We start from the raw sequence: 12,334 nt of genomic DNA, 5'->3' as shown, positions 1-12,334 counted from the left end.
AATTTAAAAGAAAAGGGAAAATGGCTTTGTTGTTGCTGTTGTTGTGTTCCTTTGGTTGGTTTCCTTCCAGCTTAAGCATTCTGTCTTCCTGGCTATGTATTCGTTTCTTTGGAAACGGCTGTAGGATGGATTTTTGATTGACTGTGTTGTCAGATGGATTATCAGAGTTGTGAGCTTTTTGGAATGGTAGACATGAATGTGTGATAAGGAAAAAATATTTTTTACTTAAAATGTTTCAAAAATTTGCATCATGAAAGGAGTTAGGTTGAATAATTAACAGGTTACTTAGGGAAAAAAGTTTTTTTTAATGTGGAACAGTTTGGTTACTAGGAAAAAAAATCTTTTAATATAAAGAAAGCTTTTTACTAATGTGACTGATGGGAATATTAATACCTAAGCAATGTTGAATAGTTTCTGCAGAGCTGCAATGCATATTTTAAAGAGTAATTCTAATGTGTAGCTGCTCTGGGTTACAAGCAGAAAACAGCTTTTACCCTGACATATACACACATTTATTACAGCACTCATGTGCCCGGATTTCTGCATGACTCCCATCTAGCGTTTCTGGGTTTGTTTCCTGTCTTAGTCAGGGCTCTGCAAGGCCAGCTGTCCTCAAGGCTGTGAGTGCTTGGTGCTGCTCTGCCTGTGCTGGGGATGCTGAGGTCGGGGCAGATTGAGGCTGAAGGTGACGTCAGTGCCTACCTTGCTGGGAGAGTTAATCTCCCGCTGCAGAGGCTCCAGTAATCTCATCACTTGGGAGACTGGCATGCTGAGGATTGCATGTTGTGCATTCCTCTTCTTGGGCTGTAAAGCAATCAGCAAAACCAGTGTTTCTAAAGCTCTGTTGACAAACATGTGCTTGCTAGACAGAGATTGCTCCTTTTTTTGGGTGGAGGTGCAAAGGCACAGGAAAGAAAATTAACTTTTTGAAGGTGTGTACATACGAAGCAAAGGAACAAAACCAGGTTAGGGGGATCCACTTTTTCAAATGAGCATGCAATTAACAACACTGCAAAATAAGCCGCCTCCTTTGCAGGCACAAAAAAATAACAGAAACCATATTTCAGATTGGATTGGGCTAGTTTCTTTAGGAAAACACAGCCTGCCAAACCATGACACTGCAAACAGAGGCAGTCATCAGCCCGGACACTCCTCTGAGAGACTGACAGAAAGGGTCTCTGATAACTTCCTTGGAGTCAGTTCCAAGTGTCTGTGATGGCTGGCCATAGAAAGTATATTGAGGAAGAGGGGAAAAGAGCAGGCCACAAGTTTCTCAGGCTTTTCTTTCATCTGGTATGTGGTGCTTTTTGAGGGCTTTATGAAACACAGCAAACTGAATTGCTGGGACAAATTGCCTAGTGAAGGCTGCACCTTTTCAGTGGCAGCTACCCATTCCTTGGCTTTCAAGTCTGCAGCAAAAAGACTGAGTTAGGAGCAATGTGGACACAACCTGCACGCCAAAAATATAAGGAAGCACATGGGTGCTTCAAAGACACATGCTTCAAAGACACTGACGCTACTCGGTGCCAGACTTCTTAATATTGTTAAACACCTATTAGTACTGTCTTAACCGACCCTTCCAGTTTTAATGGTATGACCTGCCGAGAGCGCCTATCTATAGCAGCACTAACCCTGCATTCGCCGGACGGCAGGGGCACACGCACAGTGTCCGGGCAGGCACTTTCGTCATTCGAAAGGAGGCTCTGCACCTTGCCCCCACCCGACCCCCGTATTTTGGGGGTCTTTACAAGTCTTGACAGCGGCGATAGGAAGTTGTGTCCCGTCCTTCCTTCCCCCGATAGCTGCGATAGCACAGCGTGCCCAGCCGGAGTTTGCGTTCAGTGCTTTCGGGTGCCCGCGTCCCCCGGCACCTGGGGCGGCCCGCGGGGCCCAGGGGCGCTGCCTGCGCTCCGGGGGAAGGGACTGCCTCCGGATTTCCACCCCTGCACAGAGGGAAGGCTACCGGGAAGTGCTGCGGGGAGAGCGAGCCTGTGCGGGCTCGGACGTGAGAGAAAGCCGCTTCTTGGCGGCAGCTCTTTCAAAAGTCCGTGTTAAATGTGACACCCCGGCGAAATGGGAGCAGAAGAAACACCCCTCTACCCGCCCCTCGTCGTCCCCCCCGCCCTTTTCCATGGAAACTCGTAAAAGGAGGAGGAGTAGAGTTTGCTACGGAAAAGTCTCACCTTGGTCTGAAACAGTTTCAGGCGTTCCTGCGGGATCGGAGCTGCCCGTCTCGGGGGAGGGGAGGAGGCAGGCAGGGAGATCTCTAGCTGCCTATACGTGTATACATATTTTTTTCCCCCGCTTGATCTTATTTTATTCCAGCAGCACGTATCTCTGCCCCTCCTCCCCCTCCCTCTCCAGGTTGATCGGCTGAAATGAGGCTTTGCGCGCTGATCCCTTCTCGGGCTTTACCACAAAACGCGGCCCCGCGCAGCCGGCGGCAGCTCGGGGAGCCTCGGCGCTGAAGCGCGGCGGGGCCGGGCGAGGCCAGGCAGGACTCCGCGGAGCGGGGCGGTGGCTCCCGCGGAAACTTCGCTTGGAAAATAAACCTCCACCACTTTCCTGGAGATCCACGTGAGAGCAGGAAAGCCCGACTGCAAGATCTCTGCTCTGCTGCTGCTGCATGCTGCAATTTTACTTTTTGTTTGCCTTGATTAATTTTTTTCTGTTTGTTTGTTTGTTCTTACTTTCATTTTGGAACCGGCTCCCAGCTGCTTGGCTGAACTTCTGGAGACCAGTGGACCTTTTATAATGCCTTCTTCTGTTTTAAACAAACTGTGGGCTCTTAAACTTTTCTCTTTCCCCCTCCCCCTCGCTCCTTAACCCCCACCCTTCAGCTCATGGGGCTAACACTGCAAAGCAGCAGGAGCAGAGGGGGAAATATACAGACACTGATTTATTTTCCTGTCTCCTAAATTGTAGTTAATTCTTCTTATCGTCCTCCTCAGCACCCATTTTCTCGCGCTTTTTCGGCTGCCGGGTGTCGATCTATGCATTGTTTTATCTGATCTCGATCCTTTTGTTGTTGTTGTTTAAATGCCATGCACTGCTTATCTAGAGAGAAAGCTATATGGAGATAGAGGCGTATAGCGAATGCGCGTGTGTTTCCATAAGACACACTATCAAGGGAGCAGATCAGAAGCAGCCCGGATCCTGACCCTGACTGTATGAATAAGTAAGCAGGATGCTGACGACTGTGTGTTAGTTGCCTGTAAGGTTTTCGTAAGTTAAAGGGCGACGGAGGAGGGGGGACAGGACAGAGACAGAGCTTAGAGTGTTTGTGCAGAGGGGGGCGAAACTCTGACACTTTGCTCCTTCCAGCATAGCTGCTGCCTCCCATCAGTAGAGCTCCGCGGTTTGCTGTAGTGCACCCCACCTCCCTCTCCCTCCTCCCCACTCCCTTTTCTTCCCTTCCTTCTTTTTTTTTTTTTTTTTTTTTCTTTCTCTTTTCCCCCCTCTCCCCGAGGTAGTTTGCTGATGTGCAGCCCGGATCCATCTTCTGGCAGCACCAGCGGGACCGGGGTCGGCGGGCGCGCAGCGGGGCGCGGGCCGGGCGCGGAGCGGGACGCGGGCAGCAGCCGCCACCGCCGCCGCCTCCGCGGGAAGTTTGGCTGGGTTTTGACAGAGGCGAGGGGAAGCCCTGAGAGACAGGATCTCCCGGACTGAGTCCACCCCCTGCGCCCACCCACACACCCAGCGACTTTTCCCCGGCGAGGGGGCAGGGGGGGAAGCGACGCTCATGCTCCTCACTCTGTGTCGCACCCGTCTGACTGGGGCTACCTAGGGAGCACAGTCTCTCTTGGAAGAGCCTCCAGGTGGAGAAGGAAAAAAATACCATCCTCCCCCAAAACCTATGGTTTCTCCATCCCTTACCCTCCTTTCCCAAGCCGGCGTGGACAGCAGAGCCGGCTGCCTAGTTCACCCTCGCCCTGCTCGCCACCTCTCCGCCCGAGGGAGGATGAAGATGCTTTGCTGGAGGATGGCACTGTGGCTCGCCGGGTGGACTGTCTGCGGGAAGCCTTCTTCCTGCTCTGGCCTCGATTATGACTACACTTACGATTTCACTGAAGAGGATAAAGCCGAGGCGATAGATTATAAGGATCCTTGCAAAGCTGGTAAGTGACTTCCACGTCTAATGCAGCTCCCCGCCCCCTCCCCAGATGGTGACTTTGTCTGGCTTTATTTACGCGGGGTGCGTGTGGGGAGAGTCCCGGGCTCACCTGCTCCCTCCCGGGGCAGCGGCGGCGAGCGCAGCCGGAGCCCGGCATCCAGCCGCCTTGGCTGGGGCAGGTACCCGGGACCTGCTTTTCTGGGACTTCCCACTTAACTTCCCTACGGTCTCCGGCCGGGCTGGGAGAGGCGCGGCGGCGGGCACGGCTGGGGCGGCCGCCAGCGCTCCGCGGCCCCGGGGACGTCGTGCCGGCCGAGGGGCCATGCAAGTTGCAGAGAGATTTCGGCGGGGCCCGAAGGTGTCGAGGCGGGAGCGCGCCCCGCAGCACCAGCCGGGCACACGGAGCGGCCGGGCCGGGCTGGGCTCCGCCGGAGGGTGGCGGCTTCTCCCGGGGCCCTCCCTGCCCGCCCCCGCGCCGGGAGCGGGTGCCGCCTCCGCCGCCCTCTCGCCTCCTTCCATCCCAACCTGTCGCTCCCTCCCGGCCGGGCGCCCCTTGCCGTGGGCCGGGGCGGGCCCTCGGCGCCGGCCGCCCCGTGGAGGTGGATGCGATAAGCGCGGCTCCCGAGCGGAGGGTTGCGCAGGGGCCGTGACTGTCTGTCTGTCTGTCTGCCGGGCTTTCAGCCCCCGCGTCCCGCCCCCAGAACCTGGCTGGTGGTGCTGCGGGCCGGGGTGCCACAGCCTGTGCCGTGGGGTGCCGCAGCCTGTGCCGTGGGGTGCCGCAGCCTGTGCCGTGGGGTGCCGCAGCCTGTGCCGTGGGGTGCCGCAGCCTGTGCCGAGGGGTGCCACAGCCTGTGCCGAGGGGTGCCGCAGCCTGTGCCGTGGGGTGCCACAGCCTGTGCCGTGGGGTGCCGCAGCCTGTGCCGAGGGGTGCCGCAGCCTGTGCCGAGGGGTGCCGCAGCCTGTGCCGTGGGGTGCCACAGCCTGTGCCGTGGGGTGCCGCAGCCTGTGCCGAGGGGTGCCGCAGCCTGTGCCGTGGTGCCTCCCGCCTGCTCGGTGCCTGACAGATCCCTTTCCACGCTGTGCTGAGGTGCAGCCTCTTCTTGCTTTGTACGGTGGTTTTCTAGAATGTTTATCCTACTGATTTAGGGCTGCAGCCTCTTTAATGCCAGATACAATTCTTCACCCATTGAAGTTATCAGTAACAAGAACTGACCTCAGGAACCGGGTTCGCTGGTATTTCAGTAGACGTGTGTATCTCGGTGATGCTTTTTTATCCTCCCCAAGGTGTTACCAGCAGCAGCGGTTGTCCATTCCCAACAGCTCTATTGTTAAACAAGCGCTCAAGTTTTCTAGCAGTCTCCTTTGCATTAATTAGTTATTTTGTATTCTGAAAACTAGTTCAGCCAAAGGTTGTGTTCTCTATATCTGTGTGGTTTTCTTTAATTTATTGAAGAGAATGTGTGGTGTACATATATGCCAAATATGCAGACACTCTGTTTTTCTAATCAAAAAAATATTTTGTTCCTAAGTGTGAATTGTTAGGTCTGACTTGCTTACAGCTGAAGAATGTTCAAGTTCGAAAAGAACAGAAGCAACTGCAATCAAAACATTATTTTTTGCTCAATTAGCACTCACAAATAAGTCACTGGTCATTGTTAACCTTTTCTTCTGGTCTGTAATTATTTAAGAAGATTCATATGCATCATTTCATATAATGAGAAATGCCTGTTTACTCTCAGTTTGCTGTGGGATTCTTGTTTCATAGTGGGAATAATTAGCAATTATAATTCATGATACTAAGTGTTTTGAGGTTATGCATGAGAGAAAGACAACAGTAGGAGACTGCAATTTGATCTGCATTGCCAATTCTCTGCCATCACTTTGTTTTGCCTGGAGAAAGAAGCATTTGTTTGGAAAATTTGGCCCATGGAAACATTTTATTGAAGTTCTTACTTGTGCTGCTTCGCAAGTATAGGGAGCTTAGGTACTGCAGGGACAGGAGATGGGTAGGTATGTAGGTGTATGAAGAGTTACCTGTGTGTAGGTCCTCTTAGTCTTAAAAGCTGTCACTTTGAGGATGTCTATCTAGTAAAAAAACCTATTTTTAAAATTTGCTTCTTAGAGTGTGGTAGTTCTTCAGAAATAAAAATGCGCCCCAATGCTGCACGCTGGGTGTGTACCATGTACCCATTATTTTTTAATAAAAAATTGAAAACTCTATATATCAATGAAACTAATCCTCCAAGAGTATTTCCCAATTTACTTTTCCTGCTAGACCTTCCTTAAAGGCTCCATTAATCTCAGCCTGTAAAGTGCCTGATCAAAGATGCTGGGAGCAGCGGGTGCTCAGCCTCTCTGAGCAGCACAGCCCAAGCGTGTGTTCTCCCCAGGTCAGCTCTTATCATCTGGGGTGGGTTTTGGGCTCCCAGGAATAAATTTACTGATCTCTGCCATTAGGATGGGCTCCACAGTGAGGCCCTGTAGAAGGACAAAGCCAGGCTTAACACTCAGGGGTGTGAGACGTTCACACTCAAATTTGTGTGTCACTCTATGCGCAAGGAAACAGGATAAAATAAGAGAATTCTTGCTGAGATAAGGTATGCAAGCTTTGTAGATATAATTAACACCTGCTTTTACTGCGTCTTGAGGGCCTGCAGCTGAGCCTGTAAAAGTACTTTTTTTTTTTTTTAAGCTGTTCTGGCTGGTCAGTTGGGTCAGTGTTTTCTGTTAGGAACCAGATAGAAGTGAGTTTCTGCAGCTTAGCAGGCAACCAAAGTCATTTATAGGTTTTACCTATTTCAAAAACTTTAGTGAAAATCTTTGACATGTTAGAATAATTTGACCTACCCCCAAATATTCTGATGCAAGATTGTTTCACCTGTATTTTAGAAGTTCTTTGCATTCAAATTTTCTCTAGTGAGTGGTATTTGCTGCTTAGTTTTTTACTGAATAGACTACGTTTGCAATCTTGTGACAGAAAGCACTGCACATGAGGCATGAGATCCATAGTTAGATGAAGTTATAATTCTATAGCTCCTTATAGATACCTGTTGAATAAATGTTCTCTTGGTAGGTCCTTTTCTCCATTTTATTGTGAAAAAATGGAAAGAATTTGCCAGAAACACAACGTGGCAGCCTCTGAGGGGTTATTTATGGGTATTCTGTGGGGTTTTTTATGGGTGCTATATGTGTGTTTTAACTTTTTCACAAGGAAGGGATCATTTTAGTGGATGTGCCTAGAATCACACTGTTGCTTTGACTTAAAACTCCCAGGTGCACCACAGTGCGGGATGCTACAGAGCTGAAAACTACATTTTATTACAATATTTCAAACTGTGTGAAAAATCTACAGATAACAGATGTCTGTCAGATGCCCTGTAGAACTAGGAGGTGTTTCTGGAGCTGATGTTGCCATTTGCATCGAAAACAGCAGCTATTTTATGCAGCAACCCCAAAGTACAGTCTCAGTAGTAAAGCCAGCACATCGGGAGCCCCAGAGCTTCAGGGAACAGAAGGGCCTGGAGAAATGCTGTGGTGCTGTTGGGGAGACAACCATTGGAAGGAAGCTGTTGACCTCGTGCAGAAGAACTTGATGAGCTGTGTGCTTTCCCGTAGGTTTGTCTGCAGACCTTTAACCTGTGTGTGAATTTTGGGTCACGCTGCTCCTCCTTCCAGCAAGATCCTGGCACACTGTAGCAGCGGGATGTGATGTAACGCAGTTTCTGGGCTTCTGATGTCTCGGGTGTTTCCTTGTGTCTCTCTGCAGGATGTTGCCCTCTGTGTTTACCGTTGTGAGTTCAAGTGTAAGGCATTAGTTCATCCTCAAGATGTAATTTGTCAGAAGATGTGAAACTGGGCATGCCATAGTCTAAGGACATAGATCAGAATTTGTATAATCAGATATCATTCCAAAGGAGAAAATGCTGGGTTAGATTTCAAGGGGCATCATCAGACTTTTCAGATTGCAGCATGCACCTTTATTTATTTGTAGATTCCTGAGGTTTTTCTCTTTTTTTCCATTCTTACCACAGTTTATGACTTATTCAGGATATCTGCTGAGAAACATAGAGAGTGAGATGGCTAGAAAAATGATTTCCCATCCTGTAATACTTGTTCATAGCCTGCACTTAGTTGATATTCAAGGTTTTTTGAAGGCTTTTGTTTTGTTCTCTCAAAAACTTTGTTTTCCTAAAACAAAGTAAAGCAAATAAAAAAGGTGGGTGTACTCTGGTGTGGTCTTCCAATTAAAATACCATGAACTATGGGAGATTAGGCAAGAAGTCTTAGTTCTGTTGTATAGCTACAGTGCTGAGGTCTGTTTCAGCCTCTGGACAGCTGACTGTCCTCAGATAAGTCTCTTTTAGCATTTCTTCTGTGAGGTATTTCACTTCCTAAAACAAATGTTAAAGGTTTGGGGAATAAGCTTGAAGTTGAGTTCCTTGGACTATTATTTTTCCCTTTTGTGGGCCTGTTTATTTGCACTAGAAATTTTGTCTTGTACTAGGAGAAACTTTCCCAAGGAGGACGTCACTGAAACTTTTACAGTTTTCACTGCCATTAGCTTGGATTACTCCCCCTGCCAAAACCCAGTTAATTGGGATTTTTTTCCTTTCAAATGATGCATGAGTTGCTCTTATGTTTTTTCCCCTCAGTGAAGCTAGATAAAAATGTCAAAAAAAGAATATTGTAAACAAGCAATTAAATTTAAAGCTTTATACCTTGAAAGTTGGTTAGCATGCAGTTATTTGGCTAAGAACAAATTCTGTGTGTATGCATGCCTGCCTGCTTGAGAATTAGAGAAAATTAAGACTGACTGTACCATCTCCATTTCTCCCTCCTGTGAGAATCTAAGGAACTACTTTGTTTACTTTGCACTTTTATAAATAATAATAAAAAAGTTTGGACTGTATGTAGCAGGAAAATTAGTATTTCCCACATCACTGAAGCATTTAACCTAATAATATATTTTATTGGTAAAATAGCTGAACAGGAAAGATTGATAGTAAATGTTGAGTACAATTATTATGCAGTGTCATCTGTAACTGCAGTCTAATTATTGTTTCCTGATGTTGTAGCAGCAGCATTCTATACTGCTACATTTTTATTTTAGCTTCCCTCTTGTGCTCTGGGACGTGTGTTCAGTTGTAAGCATTCTAATTGTGCATTCTGGTAATAGGAAAATTCCTAAAACCTCTGATTCTAAATTTTGAATCTGTTGCATGATTTAGGTAAAAGAGGTCTTTCATATTTATAGTTTAGTCATGTAGTAGACTCTTAAAGCTATATTGTGCAGTTTGTACTAATATAGAGGTTGTGCTGCTAATATCACTTGCCAGACTGACAGAACTGTGACTGTTCATGTAGTAAATGCATAGTGTAGGCAGCTGAGAGAGAAACAAGCTTTTCTGAATAGTCTTCCCAACTGGTTTCCATCCTGCTGTGGATAAACTTATAGGGTAAATAAGACTGCTGAGAAATGTAGCTTTTGCATATCCCCCCCCCCAGAATTCTCCACCGTTACTTTATCTTTTATGCCCTTAAATGTAGTATCTCGACACCTTGGAAAGAGATTTGTGAGAACATAAGGTTCTTTTCCTCCTCAGCTTCATTGAAAAGATTAATTCAGTACGAAGCTCTGGGAAAACTACAATAAATGAATATGTTTTATGTTCTAACTTTGTGAATGTCCTTCCACACCAAAGGCTCAATTTCATGTCCAGGGCAGTTTCCATAGGCGTCTGTTTCTGAATACAGATCCTGTGTGTCGAGCGAGTGACCTGCAAGGAGCAGTATTACATCACTGCAAAACAAGGCTAATTGACAAATCTAATTGAGCTTGGAATCAAGTCCCCAAGGCAAACTCTGAAACACTCACCACACCTGGATATCTGCATTATGTCATTCTGATTGCCCCTCTGGACAATAGGGTTGATAGGCTTATGACATAATTTCATTCACTTCTTTTTGGAGAGAAAATCATGTCTGTGGTGCATGGTGGTGACAGATGGTCTGTAAAGTGGAAGAGCTGTAAGACTGAAGATTCAACTTCTGATTTTCACAAGCACAGGGAACCTTGTGGAGAGGAAGACTTCTTTTTTCCCTTCCTGGATGCATTATTGTAGTCTAAATTTTATAACAGTGAATGAACAATGGAAGAAATCTCTAGTCTTTGTTTAGACAAGATGTGTTTATGCTTAAACTGAAATAGCTTTTTATAGTCTGGCTTTCAACCTAAGAAATATGTTCTAGTATTTATTTTTTGTTTCTACTATGTATCTATAGAAAAGATAAATTCTAAGAGCAGTGTTACACAGAGCAAAACCAAGTTTTGGCCTTCCAAAGCTTTCAGTTGGATGAGCAACATTTCATAGGGTTTTTCAGAGTTTTCTCAGCCTCTTTAGGACCTTTCTAACCTCCTTGTTTCAGTCATTAGTGAATGCAGTCCATTCCCCCCATTCTTAACCAGAAGCAACTTCTCTCCACCTCCCTACTACATCTCTTCAGAGTAACAGAACTGAAAGTGTGACTAGAGAAATCTTTGTGTATTTTTAGTTCTGTCTTGTCAGGATATTTTTCTTGGCTGAGAGCTAATGGCCAATCTGTTAATGTGTTTTAATGCATATTCATTCTTTGTGTCTGCTGTATATCTTCTACTTATTTTCCTATAATTTCTTTCATTGTTACTTTGGCAAGTTTCCTTGCTTCTGGATTCATTCCCCCTCCACTAAATGCACTTTTTACTTGTTTTTCAGCTTTTTCTTGTGCTGCCTGATTGGTCTTCTTCTCTTCTTCTTGATGTGTTATTCTCTTGCTTACAACTATCAGTTTTTCCCTCCAAATAGAGCTTCTAGCTCATCATCAGGCTTTCTGTAAGATTGTCCTCTAGTGCTTTGATAGCTCTGTAGCAGAGAACTGGGCACCTGTGAGCACAGCTGGAAACGAGGAGGAGGAGGAAGATGAGTGGGCTGTGTGTGACCAGCATGTTCTCAGAGGCCTCATGCTGGATGCTCAGTGGGCTGCAACGATCTGTGAGGCACTGCACAGCCAATCCTGAAATATCCAGCTACAAATGTTTATGCAGGAAACATACATCCACCTTTTTTCTCTGCTGGGCTCCCGTACCTAAATATCAAGATTTGATGTGAAGACAGCCCCTTGCTGACCAACAGGAGCAAGAGTACTCTAAGTACTTGGAGTGTAAAGGTTTTTTTTGGTTTTACTTTTTTATAAATAAAAGGTTTTTTGTTTTTGCTTTTGTATAAATAGTAGCACAGCAGAACAGGTTGAGCTGGAAGTGTGAAGGTGGAGGCTGTGCTGGGGACATATGCAGAGAGTGCTGGTGTGTGACCCATGTGAGTGATTGCTCCTGCAGGCTGCTGCAGAGGCAGCTCCCACTCAAACAGACACTCCCAGGTGGCTTTTATTTTATTTTTTTTTACTTTTGGCTTTTTGGGGGGAATTTTGCCCGAGTAATGATCTGCAAAGGCAAATGTTGAGTGACTATGAGTATCCGGTGTTTGAAAATATTTGAGCACAATCAGATAGCTCTTACAGAGCAATAATGCTCCAAAATGTAGGTTTGTGAGTTTTCTCTTCAATATTACAGAACAGAGATTCTCAAGACCAAAGTGACAAAAAATCAATGTTATTCTAAAATAACTCCTAATTTTTTTCTTGAGGCGTGTGAAATACGATGCCTAATAGGATATGCAGCGTTTATTAAACGAGTTTCTTTGCTATATATACTCTAGTGATAAAAAGGTCCATCAATAATTGACTAGAATTGATTTGGAAGTTTTTTCCTTCATTTTGGTGGTCGTAAGTGATGCCTGATCAGGAAATAACCAGCAAAATTAGGACAGAAAGTTGCAAAGGAAGGATGTTTATTTTAAAATTAATTTTCAGTGCATTGACATCTGACTTTGGAAATTCTCTATCTTGCTGTCTTCGTGAATTTCATGTCTTTTCCTACAGAAACTGAGTGAGAGGGACACATTGCTGCATTTGAAAGATGCCAATACCTCTCCAGCCACATTGTGATTCCTGGATATTGTAAATTGTATGGTGGAACTTTAGTATCAGTTCTTGTAAGAAGTGAGGGGACAAGGACATCAGCTGGGGAGGTTGTATCAAAATAGTTGCACAGATGAATTACATTATTTTCATGTTGACAGCAGCAGTTAAATATATTCCTAATAACAAGTGTAATTGTTATCAAAC

The 12,334-nt window shown here is 46.2% G+C and overlaps 1 protein-coding gene across 2 annotated transcripts in view; it reads left to right on the top strand.

Moving 5' to 3' along the window:
• The first annotated feature begins 3,561 nt into the window (after nucleotides 1–3,561).
• Nucleotides 3,562–12,334, top strand: part of TLL1 (tolloid like 1) — a 124,255-nt gene continuing 115,482 nt past the window's right edge. The window contains exon 1 of one of the 2 annotated variants that reach the window (XM_063156252.1): nucleotides 3,562–4,118. In XM_063156252.1, the coding sequence (XP_063012322.1) occupies nucleotides 3,857–4,118 (262 nt within the window). In that variant the 5' untranslated portion in view covers nucleotides 3,562–3,856. The remainder of the gene's footprint in view (nucleotides 4,119–12,334) is intronic. The other variant, XM_063156254.1, reaches the window with a different exon arrangement.

This window comes from Melospiza melodia, chromosome 5 (genome assembly GCF_035770615.1).
Source record: "Melospiza melodia melodia isolate bMelMel2 chromosome 5, bMelMel2.pri, whole genome shotgun sequence".
Classification (NCBI taxonomy): Eukaryota; Metazoa; Chordata; class Aves; order Passeriformes; family Passerellidae; genus Melospiza; species Melospiza melodia.
The sequence above is the reverse complement of the archived record's forward strand: the minus strand, read 5'-3'. Positions and strand labels throughout refer to the sequence as shown.